A 17,005-nucleotide genomic window follows, 5' to 3' on the forward strand; every position below is an offset into this window, starting at 1 on the left:
TCAGTATAGTGTTAGATTTGGGGAGTTCTCCAAGCATCGCTTGCCGACAGCTTCTGTTTCGCAGCTGCGATGGCCCAGTGACGCTCTCCCCCATTCCCCTCCCCACTGCCCCCCCCACCCCGGCTCCACAACCGCCAGGCCCAGCTTTTCCCTGCCCGTCCCTGGACCTGGAGAGAGGCACCTGGAGTGGCCTGGGAGTGCCGTTGCTAAGATCTGAATAGAAACCGGAGCTGTGGAGGCCCCTGAAGCCCTGAGGGTTTGTGGGAACAAGAGCGAGTGAGTTGTTTTCTAGTTCAACAGTGAAACTACTGTGCATCTTGTGAATCTCCCTCCTTCCCCACCTTCCGGGTTGGGCCTCATGACTGTGTGCTTGCATGTACGTGTGTATGTGTACACATATACGCAAGCCTACCTGCTGTGGAAGACATGGTGGCTTTCTATTTTTCTCACCATGGTAAGGGATGTGAGGGACTGCCCCCTCCCCAATTTCTTTCTCAAAGTTTCAGTCTTAAAATCCTTCCCCAAGCGATTGGGAGCTAGCTAGAAAAGCTCCTTGAGGTCAGGGATCGGGCCTGCCAACTGTTGGATGCCCCTCAAGGGCTTAGTCCAGTGCTCTGCCTAGAATAAGTGCTCAGGAAATACCACTGATGCATTGGGAGTTATGGCTGGTAGAGGAAAGAATTGAGGGTTGCTGGATGGGGAGGGTGATGGCCGTCCAGGAGGGAATCAATCAATCAATCAATCAATCGTATTTATTGAGCACTTACTATGTGCAGAGCACTGTACTAAGCGCTTGGGAAGTACAAATTGGCAACATATAGAGACAGTCCCTACCCAACAGTGGGCTTACAGTCTTAAAGGGGGAGACAGAGAATAAAACCAAACATACTAACAAAATAAAATAAATAGGGAAGCTAGCTCATGTTTTGCTTTTTGTTTTTTATGGTACTTGTTAAGCAATTATGATGCGCAAAGCACTGTTCTAAGCTCTGGGGTAGATACAAGTTAAACAGGAGAGACACATGGGGCTCAGAGTCAGGTGGGAAGAACAGATATTGAATCCCCATTTTACAGCTGAGGAAACTGAAGCACAGAGAAGTGAAGTGAGTTGCCTGAGGTCACACAGAAGATAGGTGGCAAAGCCAGGTTCCTTTAAGCATCCTGGCACCCTTGCTGGAGACAGAGCCCTAGAGGCAGTTGGGGTGGCCCAGTGAGAAGTTGCGAACTTCTCTCTCTGGGTGCTAGAGAAAGGACAAGGAAGAAGGGGGCATGGGAGGGAGCTTTCAAAGACTGCGTCTGTGTTTAGAGCTTCCTGTTGCTGGAATTCTCTGATTCCCAATCCTTCTCCCTCTCCCCACATCCTCATTAAGGCGAGGTATCCAGGTACTAAGCTCTGGGGTGGGATGACCCAAGCAAGTTCCTGTAGGGAAGCACTGTGGCCTAGTGAAAAGAGCACGGGCATGGGAGTCAGAGGACCTGGATTCTAACCCTAGCTCCATTACTTGTCTGCTTTGTGATCTTGGGCAAATCATTTCATTTTTCTGTGCCTCAGTTTCCTCAACTGTAAATGAGGATTAAGTACTTAGATATGACCCCATGTGGGGACTGATTATCTTGTATCGACCCCAATGCTTAGAACAGTTCTTGGCACATAGTAAGAGCTTAACAAATACCATTAAAAAAATAGGTGGGTGTGCAAGTGACCACAAGGGCCAAAGGAGTAAGACCAGGCCAAAACAAAATCAGGCAGCAGTCCACCTCCTTTCCATTCCTTTCCTTTATGAGTTGAGGTCTTGGTGGATTCTGGGCAAGGGGCTTCCGGAAGATGCTCGGGAGGCAGGGGTGAATCCTGGAATGAAGGGACCTGAATATGGCACATATTCTAGGCTAGCGGGGGCCACACTTGCCAGCGGGAGATAATTGAATGGCCAAGATATTTCCCTGAGAGGCAGTTAGACTTGGGGTTGGGAGGCCAATCCAGACAGCTCTTGGAGCTTTATTATTATAATTAATTATAATAGCAATTATTATTATTGTTGTATTTGTAGAGTGCTTACTACATGTCAAGCACTGTACTGTTACAGCAGATTTAAGAAAAGCAGGTCAGACAAAGTCCCTGTCCTACACAGGGTTCCCACTTTAAAGATGAAGAAGAAGAAGTATTAAATACCCATCTTACAGATCAGGCACAGAGAAGTGAAGTGACTTGTCCAGGGTCCTACAGCAGATGAGTGGTAGAGCCAGCATTAATAATAATAATAATGGTATTTGTTAAGCACTTACTATGTACCAAGCACTGTTCTAAGCACTGGGGTAGATGCGAGATAGGTTGCCCCATGTGAGGCACAAAGTCCTAATCCCCATTTTGCAGATGAGGTAACTGAGGCACAGAGAAGTTAAGTGACTTGCCCAAGGTCACACAGCAGACAAGTTGGGAAACTGGGATTAGAACCCAGGTCCCCTGACTCCCAGGCTTGTGATCTTTCCACTATGCCATGCTGCTTCTCTGCCTCTTCTGTGCTGAGCCCCACCTCGTGGAGACCATTGCCACCCCCCTTCTGTGGTCCCTAGCCTCAGTTTAGCCTTCTCTAAAATGGGAGCAAAGGATGACTGGCTTGTGAGTTGATGATGGGTTGAGGCCTAATTTTATTAATGAATATTTGTTGGGTGCTCTGGGACTCCCGGGTGACTGAACCCCCTGGGCCAAAACATCCTTGCCATTGTCATCTATGTTATTATCTTTATTGTTATTTATTCATTTGTTCATCTTCCCGGCTGGAATGTGGCATTTCCTGTTTGCCTGGAAATGTGCCCACAAAGAGCACAAAGCAGAACTGGCCAATAAACTTCCAGCACACAGTGGGGGACATTGAGAAGAAAAATGGCCAGTAAAAAAGCCATTTTGCCATAGTAAGGGAGAGAAAGGTGATTGATTGCCTGGTCCATTATTAAGCTTCCCATCAGTTTTCCCACAGAAGCCAGGATATTAGAGTTGTGAGCCAGTCACTTTGAGTGATGCTTTATCATTTTAAGAACATAGTCCTTAGCTCTCTCTCAATCAATGGTATTTAAACGCGGTATTCATTAAGTACTTACTATGTGCCAGGCATTGTGCTAAGTGCTAGGTTTGGACACAGTCCATGAATCCACATGGGGCTCACATTCTTAATCTCCATTTTACAGTTAAGGAAATTGAGGCAGAGAAGTTAAGTGACCTGCCCAGCATACAAGTGTGCACAGACTTCTCTGTGCCTTAGTTACCTCATCTGCAAAATGGGGATTAAGAATGTGAACTTCATGTGGGACATGAACTGTGTCCAACCTGGTTAACTTGTATCTACCCCAGCACTTAGAACAGTGCCTAGCACATAGTAAGCGCTTAACAAATACCATAAGAAAAAAAAGTGATGGAACCAACATTAAAACCCAGGTCCTTTGACTCGCAGGCCTGTGCTCTTTCCATTCATTCATTCAATCATATTTATTGAGCGCTTACTGTGTGCAGAACACTGTACTAAGCGCTTGGGAAGTACAAGTTGGCAACATATAGAGATGGTCCCTATCCAACAGTGGACTTACAGTCTAGAAGGGGGAGACAGACAACAAAACAAAACCGCTACCCTGCTCGTTCAATCTCTCATCCTATCCTGACTGGATTACTGCATCAGCCTCCTCTCTGATCTCCCATCCTCCTGTCTCTCCCCACTTCAATTTATACTTCAGGCTGCTGCCCGGATCATCTTTTTGCAGAAACGCTGTGGGCATGTTACTCCCCTCCTCAAAAATCTCCAGTGGCTACCAATCAACCTACACATCAGGCAAAAACTCCTCACTCTCGGCTTCAAGGCTTCATCACCTTGCCCCCTCCTACCTCACCTCCCTTCTTTCCTTCTACAGCCCAGCCCACACCCTCCGCTCCTCTGCCGCTAACCTCCTCACTGTGCCTCATTCTTGCCTGTCCCTCCATCGACCCCTGGCCCACGTCCTCCCCCTGGCCTGGAATGCCCTCCCTCTGCACGTCCGCCAAGCTAGCTTTCTTCCTCCCTTCAAAGTGCTACTGAGAGCTCACCTCCTCCAGGAGGCCTTCCCAGACTGAGCCCCCCCTCCTGCCTCTCCCCCGCCACCTCCTCCGCCTTACCTCTTTCCCCTCCCCACAGCACCAGTATATATGTATATATCTTTGTACATATTTCTCTATTTTACTTGTACATATTTATTCTATTTATTTTATTTTGTTAATATGTTTTGTTTTGTTGTCTGTCCCCCCCTTCTAGACTGTGAGCCCACTGTTGGGTAGGGACCCTCTCTATATGTTGCCAACTTGTACTTCCCAAGCACTTGTACAGTGCTCTGCACACACAGTAAGCGCTCAATAAATACGATTGAATGAATGTAGACCGGTGTCAAAACCGTCAGAATAAATAAAATCATAGCTATATGCACATCATTAACAAAATAGAGTAGTAAATATGTACAAGTAAAATAGAGTAATAAATCTGTACAAATATATAGGGGTGCTGTGGGGAGAAAGGGAGTTGGGGAAAGAGGACTTACTCGGGGAAGGTATTTATTAAGCACTTGCTATGTGGCACACACCATACTAATCGCTGGGGTACGACATAATCAGGTGTTTATCTGAGTCTGGTACTGTGGGTTGAATCGACTCTAAGGCAATTGGTCTTCTTTCATGTTTGCTCCTTTTTTCCTGCTAGGCATCTCCTGGTTCCTTCCCTCTTGGAGGAGGGTCTTGTTTACTCTATCAGCCTCCTCTCTGATCTCCCATCCTCCTGTCTCTCCCCACTTCAGTCTATACTTCACTCTGTTGCCCGGATTATCTCTGTACAGAAATGCTCTTGGCATGTCACTTCCCCTCCTCAAAAATCCCAAGTGGTTGCCTGTCAATCTACGAATCAAGCAAAAACTCCTCACTCTCGGCTTCAAGGCTGTCCATCACCTCGCCCCCTCCTACCTCACCTCCCTTCTCTCCTTCTCCAGCCCAGCCCACACCCTCCACTCCTCGGCCGTTAACCTCCTCACTGTGCCTCGTTTTCACCTGTCCTGCTGTCGACCCCCGGCCCACGTCCTTCCCCTGGCCTGGAATGCCCTCCCTCCACACATCTGCCAAACTAGCTCTTTTCCTCCCTTCAAATCCCTACTGAGAGCTCACCTCCTCCAGGATGCCTTCCCAGACTGAGCCCTCTTTTTCCTCTCCTCCTCCCTATCCCCCTCCTCTGCCCTACCTCCTTCCCCTCCCCACAGCACTAATATATATTTGTACAGATTTATTACTCTATTTATTTTGCTTGTATATATTCACTGCTCTTTTTTGTTAATGATGTACATATAGCTATAATTCTATTTATTCTGACAGTTTTGACACATGTTTTGTTTTGTTGTCTGTCTCCCCCTTCTAGACTGTGAGCCCGTTGTTGGTTAGGGACTGTCTCTATATGTTGCCGACTTGTACTTCCCAAGCGCTTAATACAGTGCTCTGCACACAGTATGTGCTCAATAAATATGATTGAATGAATGATTATCTTTTTCCAAGCTTAGTACAGTGCTGTACTCACAGTAGATGCTCAGTAAATACCACTGATGGAAGGGATGAATGAGAACAATTTGAACATAACCCCCAAGTACTCTTTCTTAAGCTGCCCTTGACTTTTGTGGGTTATTGAGGGTTAGTTTCAGTTCTACGTTGGCAAAGCAAGGAGGCTGTTGAGCACCCAAAATTGGGAATGGGGAATTCTGGGTAAGGGGAAATGTACAGGTGATAGAATTATAACGGCCCCTCAGGCTGCCGTAGCTGGGAACAGGGAGAGGGCTTTCTGATCTAGGAGCTAATGAAAGGTTTGTTTTATTTATTTCTTTTTTTTTTTTTTTTAAAAAAAAGCAACTTTCCTGGGGAAAGGGTCTGTGTTTTAGAGTTTTTCCTGTCCTTTCACCCTGCCTGAGGTTTGGGGTTGGTTTGTTTTTTGTAAAATGAAAAGTATTTTTAAGCAAGTGAGCATTGAGGTCAGTGGTTTGTCCTGGAGCTCTGGAAGCAGGGAATCTGGCTGAGGCTGGAATGACCCAGAAGAGTTTTAAGATGGAAGAAGAACTGGAATATCACACCCATTTTACAGATGAGGAAACTGAGGCCTGGAGAATTCAAGTGACTCATCATGATCACTTGACAGGCAAATGGCCGAGCCGGGATGAGACCCTAGGTCTCCTGACTTTCAGTCCTGTGCTTTTGCCAGTAGGCCCTGCCATATGATTTTTTTCTAATGGTATTTGTTAAACGTTTTCTGTGTACCAGGCATTATAGTAAGTGCTGGGATAGATTCAAGCTAATCAGTTTGGACACGGTCCCTGTCTCACATGGGGCTCACAGTTTTAATCCTCACTTTTCAGATGTGGTAACTGAGGCGGGGCAGAGAAGGGAAGTGACTTGCCCAGGGTCATACAGCAGACAAGGGAAGGAGTCAGAATTAGAACCCGGGTCCTTCTGACTCCCAGATCCATGCTCTATCCACTTGGCCTCACTGGTTCTCTCCTTCACTTCTCTCTTGCTTCCCTCCTTCCCTCCTTCACTGCTTCGCATTCCCGCAACCTGGTTGATATGGGCTGGAATCTCCTGGCCATGAGACTGGGTATCTAGGAAGTACTTCGAGAGGGGCATTGCCATTCATTTCTCTAGGGCCCGGGCTAGTACCCATGCCTGGAAACCACTAAAATTTTCCCCAGTGAGGTCATTAGCCTTACTGGGCTAGATCACCAGGGAATGCTGGTCTGATTGGGTGAGGTGTCAGCCCCTCAATCTATGTTCAGGGTGGCAGGGTAGGAGAGTGGGTTAGGGGGAGGGACTGGGGAGTCTGGCCAGCCATGGGCGTGGGTCCCCACCCAAGAGACCAGCTTCTTGGCTGACAGAGCCTGGCATGGGTGTGTTGGAGAGAATGTCCTTACTTTCCTCCCCGATGAGACCCATGATATCCCAGAACTCTTCTTGTCAGCCTCCAGGCCCCAAATCGGCTGAGCAGTTCAGTCCCTCCTGTTCCCCCCATCTTCTGGCTCTGGGGCAGAGACGAGGCTTCCTGGGGCCGAGGGTGTGCATGGGGGGCACAGTCCCTGCCCTACAGGCCCCCCGACCCCCACCCCAAGTCAGCCCAGATGGCACAAGTGCCCCAGAGGCTAATGGACACCTGTGAAAGATGCAGGTGGTCCCTGTCCCCTCCCACTTTGGCCCTCACCTCAAAGCATCTTCTCCCCCCCATTCCCTCCCCCTGCGTGCCTCAGTTTTCTCTTTGAGGAAACGGGAATTCCCTTATCCTCAGGGATGCTGAGTAATACCTGGAACAACAATGAAAGGAGACTGAGCATTGAGTTCCCAGGTGCTAGGGCAGCCTGGTGATCTAAACACCTTGTTGAATAGTCTGAATCACCCCGAGCCAATGGCCCTCATGTTAGGACTTGCCAGGCTCCTGGAGTCTTCCCATCTCTCAGGCATGTGCGGATGAAGTTACCTCTCCCAGGTGGGGAGGGGTCTGTGGTGGGTTCTTCCCTGTCCGGGTGGCTGGGGAGCCTGGTCTTGAACCTTTCTCCTTCTCCGCAAGTCTCTGGAGTCCACTGCTAATGCATGACAGAAGTGGAGGTGACAATTGGAGGTATGCTTAGTTGGGTCAGTCAGTAAGTCATATTTATGGAGTGCTTACTGTGTGCAGAGCACTGTACTAAGCACATGGAAGAGTAAAATATAACAATATAACAGACACATTCTCTGCTCACAATGAGCTTAAAGTCTAGAGGGGGAGGCAGACATTAATGTATATATCTATAGTCTATTTATCTATTTCTATTAATGTCTGTCTCCCCCGCTAGACTGTGAGCTTGTTGTGGGCATGGAATGTGTCTGTTGGTTTGGTTTTTTTTTGATAGCATTTATTAAGAGCTTACTATGTGCAAATGTTATAGTGTACTCTCCTAAGCACTTAGTACAGCGCTTTGCACATGGTAAGTGCTCAATAAATATGATTGAATTAATGAAATAATGTAAATAAAATTACAGATATGTACATAAGTGCTGTGGGGTTGGAAGGTGGGGATGAATAAAGGAAGCAAGTCAGGGCAATGCAGAAGGGAGTGGGGGAAGAGGAAAGGAGGGCTTAGGGAAGGCCCCTTGAAGGAGCTGTGCCTCAGTTTTGACAGGGGCGGGGAGAGTAATTATCTGTCAGGTATGAAGAGGGAGGGTGTACCAGGCCAGAGTTAGGATGTGGGCAAGAGGTCAGCTGCGAGATACTCGAGATCGAGGTAGAGTGAGAAGGTTGGCATTAGAGTAGTGAAGTGTGCAGGCTAGGTTGTAGTACAGTAGTGATGTGAGGTTGGAGGGAACAAGGATGATTGAGTGCTTTAAAGAAATTCCAATGGAAAGGAATTTCTGTTCGATGTGGAGGTAGATGGACACCCACTGGAGATTCTTGAAGAGTGGGGAAACATGACATGAATGATTTTGTAGAAAAATGATCTGGGCAGCAGAGTGAAGAATGGATTGGAGTGAGGAGAGACAGGTGTCTGGGAGGTCAGCAGGGAGACTGATATGGTAATCAAGGCAGGGGAGGATAAATGCTGCAAAAATAATGACAAGGTTACGGGTTTGTGAGACAGGAAGGCTGGTGGCCATCTACAGTGATGGGAAGGGCAAGGTTTGGTTGGGTAGGTAAGAAGTTCTGTTTTAGAGATGTTAAGTCTGGGACATCCAAGTGGAGATATCTTGAAGGCAGGAGGAAATGCGAAACAGCAGAGAGGAAGAGAGATCAGGAATGGAGGAGTAGATTTGGGACTCATCGGCAAAGAGGTGGAGGTTGAAGCCGTGTGAGAAAATGAGTTCTCCAAGGGAGTGAGTGCAGATGGAGAATAGAAGGGACCCAGAACTGAACCTAGAGGAACACTCACAGTTAGGGCACGGGAGGCAGAGGAGGAGCCCGCAAATGAGAATGGGTAGCCAGAGAGATAGGAAGAGAACCAGGACAGGACAGTGTCAGTGAAGCTGAGGTTGGATAATGTTTCCAGGAGAAGGAGATGGTCAACAGTGTCAAGGGCAACTGAGAGATCAAGGAGGATTAGGATAGAATAGAGGCTGTTGGATTTAGCAAGAAAGAGATCATTGATCACCTTTTATAGGGCAGTTTCTGTGGAGTGATGGGGAAGGAAAAGAGAATTGGAGGAGCGGAACTTGATAGAGTTTGTATAGACAACTCGCTCAAGGTGTTTGGAGAGGAATGGAAGCAGATGGGGCAATAACTGGAGGGAGCCATGGGGTCAAGGGAGGGTTTTGGGTTTTTTCTTAGGATGGGGAGACATGGAAATGTTTGAAAGCAGTGGGGAAGAAGCCACTGGAGAGGTAACAGTTGAAGACGGCAGTCAGGGAGGGAAGAAGGGAAGGGGCAAGAGTTTTGATAAGGTCCGAAGGGATGGTGTCAGATATGCAGGTGGAGGGGCTGGATTTTGATAGAAGGCAAGAGATCTCCTCTTGAGATAATGCTGAGAAAGATGGGAGAAGGGGCAGGACGGGGGAGGAACTGGGGAGGTACAGGGGAGATTTTAGGAAAATCATGTCCTAACTCCAGAGGTGAGAGTGAGGGCATATGGCTTCCCCAGTAGTTACAGGAGGCCCCAAGGGAATGGTTGTCCCAGGGGGGCCATCCCATCTGCCCCCCTGTAGGAGGAAACAGCCCTGATTGTGGACGGGTGGGTGAATTTGGCCCCCTCCCTGCCCCACCCTCGAGACAGGTGAGCGAACTTCAGTGTCCCAGAACTCAAGAGTTTTTGACTTCAGGAATCAGCATTTCTGATTCCTTTTTCAGCAGCTCAAGGAGAGGAGCACAGGTTCAGACACTATCTATTGAGTCCTAAGATACTATTATTAATACTATCATTATTGTTATTTTCCATGACACTTATTAAGGGCTTACATTGTGCAGGGTTATTTGCAAGGTGATCAAATTTGCAAGGTGTTAGGCTCTGTCCTTCCTGGGGCTCTGTCTCTCTTCTCTCCATATTATATATATATCAATAGATGGTATTTACGGAGCGCCTACTGTACTCAGAGAACTATATATCTAGTCTATCTTGCCACCAATCTCTCTCCCGCTGGCCCTCCCTCTTCATCTCTGACAGACAATTACTTTCCCCACATTCAAAGCTTCAGTGAAAGCACATCCCCTCCAAGAGGCCTTCCCTGACTAAGCCCTCCTTTCCTCTTCTCCCACTCCCTTCTGGGTCACCTTGTCTTGTTTCCTTTATTCGTCCTCTCTCCCAACCGTACAGCACTTATATACATTATCTCTAATTCTATTTATTTATATTAATGTCTGTCTCCCCTCTAGACTGTAATCTCATTGTGGGCAGGGAATGTGCCTGTTATATTGTTCTGTAGTACTTTCCCAAGTGCTTAACACAGTACTCTGCACAAAGTAAGCACTCAAAAATTGTGATTTACTGACTGACTATACTAGGCTCTTGGTAGGGTACAATACAGCAGAGTTTGTAGACATGTTCCATGCCCACAATGAACTTACAGTTCAGAGGGGTATCTTGAGGCCCGAAGGTGTTAAATGATCTGCCCAAGGTCACACTCTGCAAGCCAGTGGGGGAGCTGGTCCCCTGACTTTCAGACCTATGCTCTTTCCCCTATGCCACGCTGCCCCTCAGGGGGAGAGGAAGAGGCCAGAGAACCAGTGCAGTCTGGAAAGCGGAAGAGAGGAGGATGGGGAGCAGAAAGGTTAGGTGGCTACCCCATGGGTCCTTCCTGATGAGTCAACAGTCAGCATGGGCAGAGTACTCTGTCGGGTGTGGGCAGAGCACTGCATTAAGTGTATGGGAGAGTACAATAGAAGGAAAAGTCATGGCCCCTTTCCTCAAGGAGCTTGAAATGTAATAGAGAGGTGGGCAGGTGTAAATTATTTGCAAATAGTTGAAGCAGGAGGTAAGACATTGATACAACTGGTAAAAATGAATAAGCATAAACATGAAAGGATTATGTACTTTGACCCATACGCTAGTGCTAAGGGTTGGGGTGATGCAATCTGGGGTGGTGAAAAGTAATCCCAGAAGGCCTCCTGGAGGAGGTAGGCTTTCAGGAAGGCTTTGAAGGAGAGAGCCGAGATCCACTACTTTGGAAGGTGAGGGGTGTATTTATTGAGTGTGGTGGTGTTGTAGAGCACTGTACTGAGCACCTAGTAGAGCTCAATAGAGTGAGGACACACAGTCCCTGCCCTTAAAAAGTTTGTAGTCTAGCAGGAAGTAGCAAGAGGTGAGAAGTGGGGTACAGTAAAGTGGGTTTGGGGGAGCAGTGAGTGTGAGCTGGAGAATTGTGGGTGAAGTGAGCAGAAATAGAAGCGAGCTGATGGATAGCCATGAAACCAGGCTCAGGAGTTGGTTTAATGGAGAGGGAAATGAAGAGGACATAATGGTGAGCAGAGAGGCAAGTGTCAGTGATATTTATTGAGTGCTTGCTGTGTGCAGAGAATTGTACCAAGATCTTGGGAAAGCAAGAGAAGCAGTGTGGCTTAGTGGGTAGAGCATGAGTCTGAAGGACCTGGGATCTAATCTCAGCTCCAGGTCATGTCTGCTGTGTGACTTTGGGTAAGTCACTTAACTTCTCTGAGCCTGTTACCTCATCTGTAAAATGGGGAGTAAGACTGTGAGCCCCCATGTGGGACAGGGACTGTGTCCAACCTAATTAACTTGTATCTACTCCAGTACTCAGAACAGTGTTTGGCACAGAGTAAGCACTTAGCAAGTACCATAATTGTTTATGGGAAGTAGCATGGCTTAGTGGATACAGCATGGGCCTGGGAGTCATAAGGACCTGGGTTTTAATCCTGGCTCTGCCACATGTCTGCTGGGTGACCTTGGGCAAGTGACTTAACTTCTCTGCGCCTCAGTTACCTCATCTGTACTATCGGGATAAGAGTGTGAGCCCCATGTGGGACAGGGACTGTGTCCAAACTGATTAACTTGTATCTACCCCAGTGCTTAGAACAGTGCTTGACACATAGTAAGCACTGAACAAGTACCATAATTGTTCATGATTATTATTACAGTGTAACAGAGTTAGTATTCGCGTGCCTGCCCGCAGCGAGTTTATGATAATAATAAGAGGCAGCATTGAGTATTGGATAAAGCATGGGCCTGGGAGTCAGAAGGTTGTGGGTTCTAATCCTGCCTCTGCCACTTGTGTGCTGTGTGACCTTGGGAAGGTCACTTCACTTCTCTGTCAGTTGTGAAATGGGGATTGCACCTGTGAGCCTGTTGTGGGACAGGGACTGTGTCCAACCTGATTTGCTGCTATCCACCCCACCACTTTGTACAGTGCCTGGCACGCAGTGTGTGATTTAATCCCTGTTCTCCCTCCTATTTTGACCATGAGCCCCCTGTGGGGCCTGATTATGTTGTACCTACTCCAGCACTAAAGTAAAGTGCTTGGCTCATAGTAAGTGCTTAATAAATACCACAGTTATTATGACTTTTATCCTCCCGGTGCTTGCCCCAGACTGGCATCCGAGCATATAATAATAATTCTTAAGGGCTATCTTTGTGCTAATCACATAGTTCCTTTACAACATGGTGCTTACAATCTAGACGGGGAACAGGCATTTCATTCATTCTTTCAATCGTATTTATTGAACGCTTACTGTGTGCAGAGCACTGTACTAAGCGCTTGGGAAGAACAAGTTGGCAACATATAAAGATTGTCCCTACCCAACAGCGAGCTCACAGTCTAGAAGGGGGAGACAGACAACAAAACAAAACATACTAAGAAAATAAAATAAATAGAATAAATATGTACAAGTAAAATAAATAGAGTAATAAATATGTACAAACATATATACATATATACAGGCACTGTGGGGAGGGGAAGGAGGTAAGGCAGGGGGGATGGGAAGGGGGAGTCCCATTGAATCCCTATTTTCAAGATGAGGAAATTGAAGCGTAGTGAATTTTAGTGATTTGCCCAAGGTCACGCAGCAGGCTAGTGGCAGAACCAGAATTAGAACCCAGGTCATCCGACTCCCAGGCCAAGGCTCTTTTCACTAGAACAAACTGCTTCCCAGCTGCCCACTGTTGACCATGGCTGGGTTGCCACCTGGCCCCAGGCCCCCCTGCTGGGCCCTCTCGGTGGGGGGGATGGGACACGGGGTCAGGGTGGGAGAGGGCAGGCAGCCAGAGTACTCCTTTCTGGCTCAGGGCTAATCTTGGGCAAGTCACTTAATTTCTCTAAGCCTCAGTTACCTCACCTGTAAAATGGGGATTAAGACTGTGAGCCCCTCGTGGGACAACCTGATTATCTTGTATCTACCCCAGCGCTTAGAACAATGTTTGGCATATAGTAAGCACCTAACAAGTACCATCATTATTATTATTATAGGGGTGAGACTGGGTTCCCTGAAGAGGGCAGAGGGCTTGGGACTTGATCTCCAGTACCAAGTAGGATGTCCGGTCTACCCTTTTCACCCCAGCTTGCTTGGCTCTTTGGGGGCCCTCTGTAAACTCAGGGAATGTGTCTGTTTATTGTTATATTGTACTCTACCAGGTGCTTAGTACAATGCTCTGCACACAGTAAGCACTCAATAAATATGATTGAGTGAAGGAATGAATGAATGGGGCACCCTGGTCCCACAGTCCCCACACTGAACATAAGGGAGACTGCATGACCTAGTGGAAAAAGCCCAGAAGACCTGGGTTCTGCCACTTAACTGCTATGTGACCTTGGGCAAGTCACTACTCTGTCCTCAGTTCGCCCATCTGCAAAATGGGGATTTTATCCCTGTTCTCCCTCCTACTTAGACCATGAGCTTCCTGTGGGGCCTGATTATGTTGTATGTACTCCAGAGCTTAGTGCAGTGCTTGGCTCATAATAAGCAGTTAATAAATACCACGGTTATTATGATTTTTTTATCCTCCTACCTTCTTTTCCAGGGCTCGCCCCAGCTCGGCATCCAGGCTTAATCCTCAGTCCCAAAGGGACCTACTATGCTGATTCCCCTCCACTGCCAGGGCTCCTCTGAGAGAGCCGGGCACCCAGTAGGAGAAGCAGCATGGCTCAGTGGAAAGAGCCCGGGCTTGGGGGTCGGAGGTCATGGGTTTTCTAATCCTGGCTCCGCCACTTGTCAGCTTTGTGACTTTGGGCAAGTCACTTAACTTCTCTGAGCCTCAGTTACCTCATCTGTAAAATGGGAATTAAGACTGTGAGCCCCACGTGGGACAACCTGATCACTTTGTATCCCCCCCAGCGCTTAGAACAGTTCTTGGCACAAAGTGCTTAACAAATACCATCATTTTTATTATTATTATTAGGAGCTGAGGACCAGAGAGAAATCAGGCAGATGAAAAATTCCAGACCCGCTGCCTGACTTTGCCCGGGCCTGCAGGCTGGGGCTTGTCTTCCAGGGGGTGCCGCTACACCTGTGACTTTCACTCTCCTTGCAGGCTGAAGCGTCCCTCCGGTCCCGATGCTGGACAGCACGACCCAGCCCGCGGGAGCCCCAGCGGGCGGTGAGCTGTGCCATGAGTGCGGCCAGCAGCACCACCTGCCCAACAACCACCTGTATAACTTCCAGGATGAGGTGGACGATGAGCTGCTGTGCCACATCTGCCTGCAGCCCCTGCTGCAGCCTGTGGACACGCCCTGTGGCCACACCTACTGCTTCTGCTGCCTGGAGGGCTTCCTGCAGGAGGCCAGCTTCTGCCCCATGGACCGCAAGAAGCTCAGCCTCCAGCATTGCCGCAGGTCCAGCCTATTGGTGCGCAACCTACTGGACAAGCTGATCGTCCTCTGCCCCTTCCAGCCGGACTGCCCTCTGGCCATGCAGCGCTGCCAGCTGGAGGGACACCTGCAGAACAGGTCGGGCCTTCCGTGAAAACGCTGGGGTCTCTGGCATCCGCTCGCTATGGGCAAGACATTGTGCTGAGTGCTGAGGTGGATACGGGCTAATGAAATGGGACCCAGCTGCTGTCTCCAATAGTGCTTGCCGTGCAAGGGGGAGGGAGAGTGGGTATTGTTTCCCATTAACATGAGGAAACTGAGGCCCAGAGAAGTCATCTGACTTGCCCAAAATTACACAGGAAGTGAAGGCGGGATTAGAACCCCAGTCCTTGGACTCCCGGGTCCTAGCTCTTGCTAGTAGGCCACACTAATAATAGTAATACTGATGATGATGGCATTTATTAAGCACTTACTATGTGCAAAGCTCTGTTCTAAGCACTGGGGAGGTTGCAAGGTGATCAGGTTGTCCCACCGGGGGCTCACAGTCTTAATCCCCATTTTACAGATGAGGGAACTGAGGCACAGAGAAGTTGTGACTTGCCGCAAGTCACACAGCTGACAAGTGGCGGAGTTGGGATTTGAACCCACGACCTCTGACTCCAAAGCCCGGGCTCTTTCCACTGAACCACGCTGCTTCTCTACTTCTGACCCTCTGAAAAGTAAAGACCCGCCCCCCACAGGGGGAAGAGTGCTTACAGGTTGGGTGATGGATGGATATGCCACAAGTCCAACCTCACCCTGTAAGAGCGGGGTCGGGGGTGGGTAAGTGGAGGGAGCAGGATCACGGGGAGGGGGACAATCAATCAATCAATCAATCGTATTTATTGAGCGCTTACTGTGTGCAGAGCACTGTGACAAGAGCAGCCTGAGAGGGTTTCTCTGGGTCTTATTGTGGAAGCCAGGGGTGGGCTGGTTTCAGAGGGAGCAGTGTGAGCTAATGGAAAGAGCACAGGCCTGGGAGTCAGAGGATCCATATTCTGATTCTGCCATATGATCTTGGGCAATTTACTTCACTTCTCTGGGGCCTCAGTTTCCTCTTCTATAAAAGGAGGATTAAATATTTGTTCTCCTTCCCCTTAGACTGGGATTCCCTTGTGGGGCAGGGCACAAGGTGGTCCTGTTATCTAGCACAGTGCTTAGCACATAGTAAGCAGTTAGCAAATACCATGAGGAGGAGGGTGAGAAACCGACTGTCCACCGTCCCTCATGTTGTCTCAGACTTTGATCTTTGCCTCTGTCTTGGGGGATGGGGGAGGCCTTTTTAATGGAGGGAGAGGAAAAAAAAAAACACTTCACTGTCCAAAAAAACCCCACTTACTGTCCTGCCCCTGGGCCCAAAGGAGTCCTTACAGAGCCTCTGTAAGTGTGTTAGGGGTAAATGATTGCTCCCCCAGGGCTCGGGGGGAGAGGGGCGGGAGGTAGAGAAAGAGAGATGAGGAGGGGAGGGGAGTCTGCGCTGGGCCTTGCCCACTTCCCCACACCAGCTGGGCCAGAGAGCAGCCAGCTGGAGCTGAGGGCTTGAGTGTCCTGGGGTCTGAGCCTGTGATCCATCTTTTCCTTGCATTCCACCCCTCAGTTGGGGCTGGGCTCTTTACTTCCTCCCTGCCCCAGGCTACCTGGCCACCCTATGTCCCTCCCTTACCAGACCCAGGCTGGATTCTCCTCCCTCCCCTTTTGTGGGGCTGGACAGAGGAGCCTCATAGTGGCCTGGGGTGACAGCCAACCTCTCCTGAGGCTGGTTTGCATTTTAACCCCCTGCTGGAGAAAGACCCAAGAGGGTGGGGGTCTCCAGGGGCCAGGTCAGCTGACTGGGGGCAATGGGGTCTTTAGGGGTGGGTCCGCAGGGGTCATCGCACCCATTTAAGGCAAGGGCTCCATTGGCCTCCTGCCACATGGCAAGAGAAGGCAGGCCCTTGCTGGTACTGGGAACCTCTCAGCTGCTTTATCCTGGGGTCAGGGAGGGAGGCAGGCCTGATGGAGAGGGGCGGGGAGAGGGCCAGTTCCCAATGGTATGGAGGAGCTGGGGAGACTGAAGGGCAGGGAAATAGTGTGCCCCTCTCCTGTGGGGGCAAGGTCTAAGCATGTAGCAAAGGAGGTAGAAAAAGCTGCCCACAGCCCCGGCAGGTGGTGTGGTTCTGCTGCTGGTTTCGGGTGGCAGAGCAGGCTCTGGATACCATCTGCTTGGGGCTTGCTAAGAAT

At 49.0% G+C, this 17,005-nt stretch overlaps 1 protein-coding gene across 2 annotated transcripts in view; it reads left to right on the forward strand.

Annotated features, from left to right (window-relative positions):
- Positions 1 to 17,005, forward strand: part of LOC119930128 (ligand of Numb protein X 2-like) — a 52,334-nt gene that overhangs the window by 17,114 nt on the left and 18,215 nt on the right. For both annotated transcript variants that reach the window (XM_038748628.1, XM_038748629.1), the window contains exon 2: positions 14,470 to 14,884. In XM_038748628.1, the coding sequence (XP_038604556.1) occupies positions 14,493 to 14,884 (392 nt within the window). In that variant the 5' untranslated portion in view covers positions 14,470 to 14,492. The remainder of the gene's footprint in view (positions 1 to 14,469; positions 14,885 to 17,005) is intronic.

This window comes from Tachyglossus aculeatus, chromosome 6 (assembly GCF_015852505.1).
Source record: "Tachyglossus aculeatus isolate mTacAcu1 chromosome 6, mTacAcu1.pri, whole genome shotgun sequence".
In the NCBI taxonomy this organism is placed as follows: Eukaryota; Metazoa; Chordata; class Mammalia; order Monotremata; family Tachyglossidae; genus Tachyglossus; species Tachyglossus aculeatus.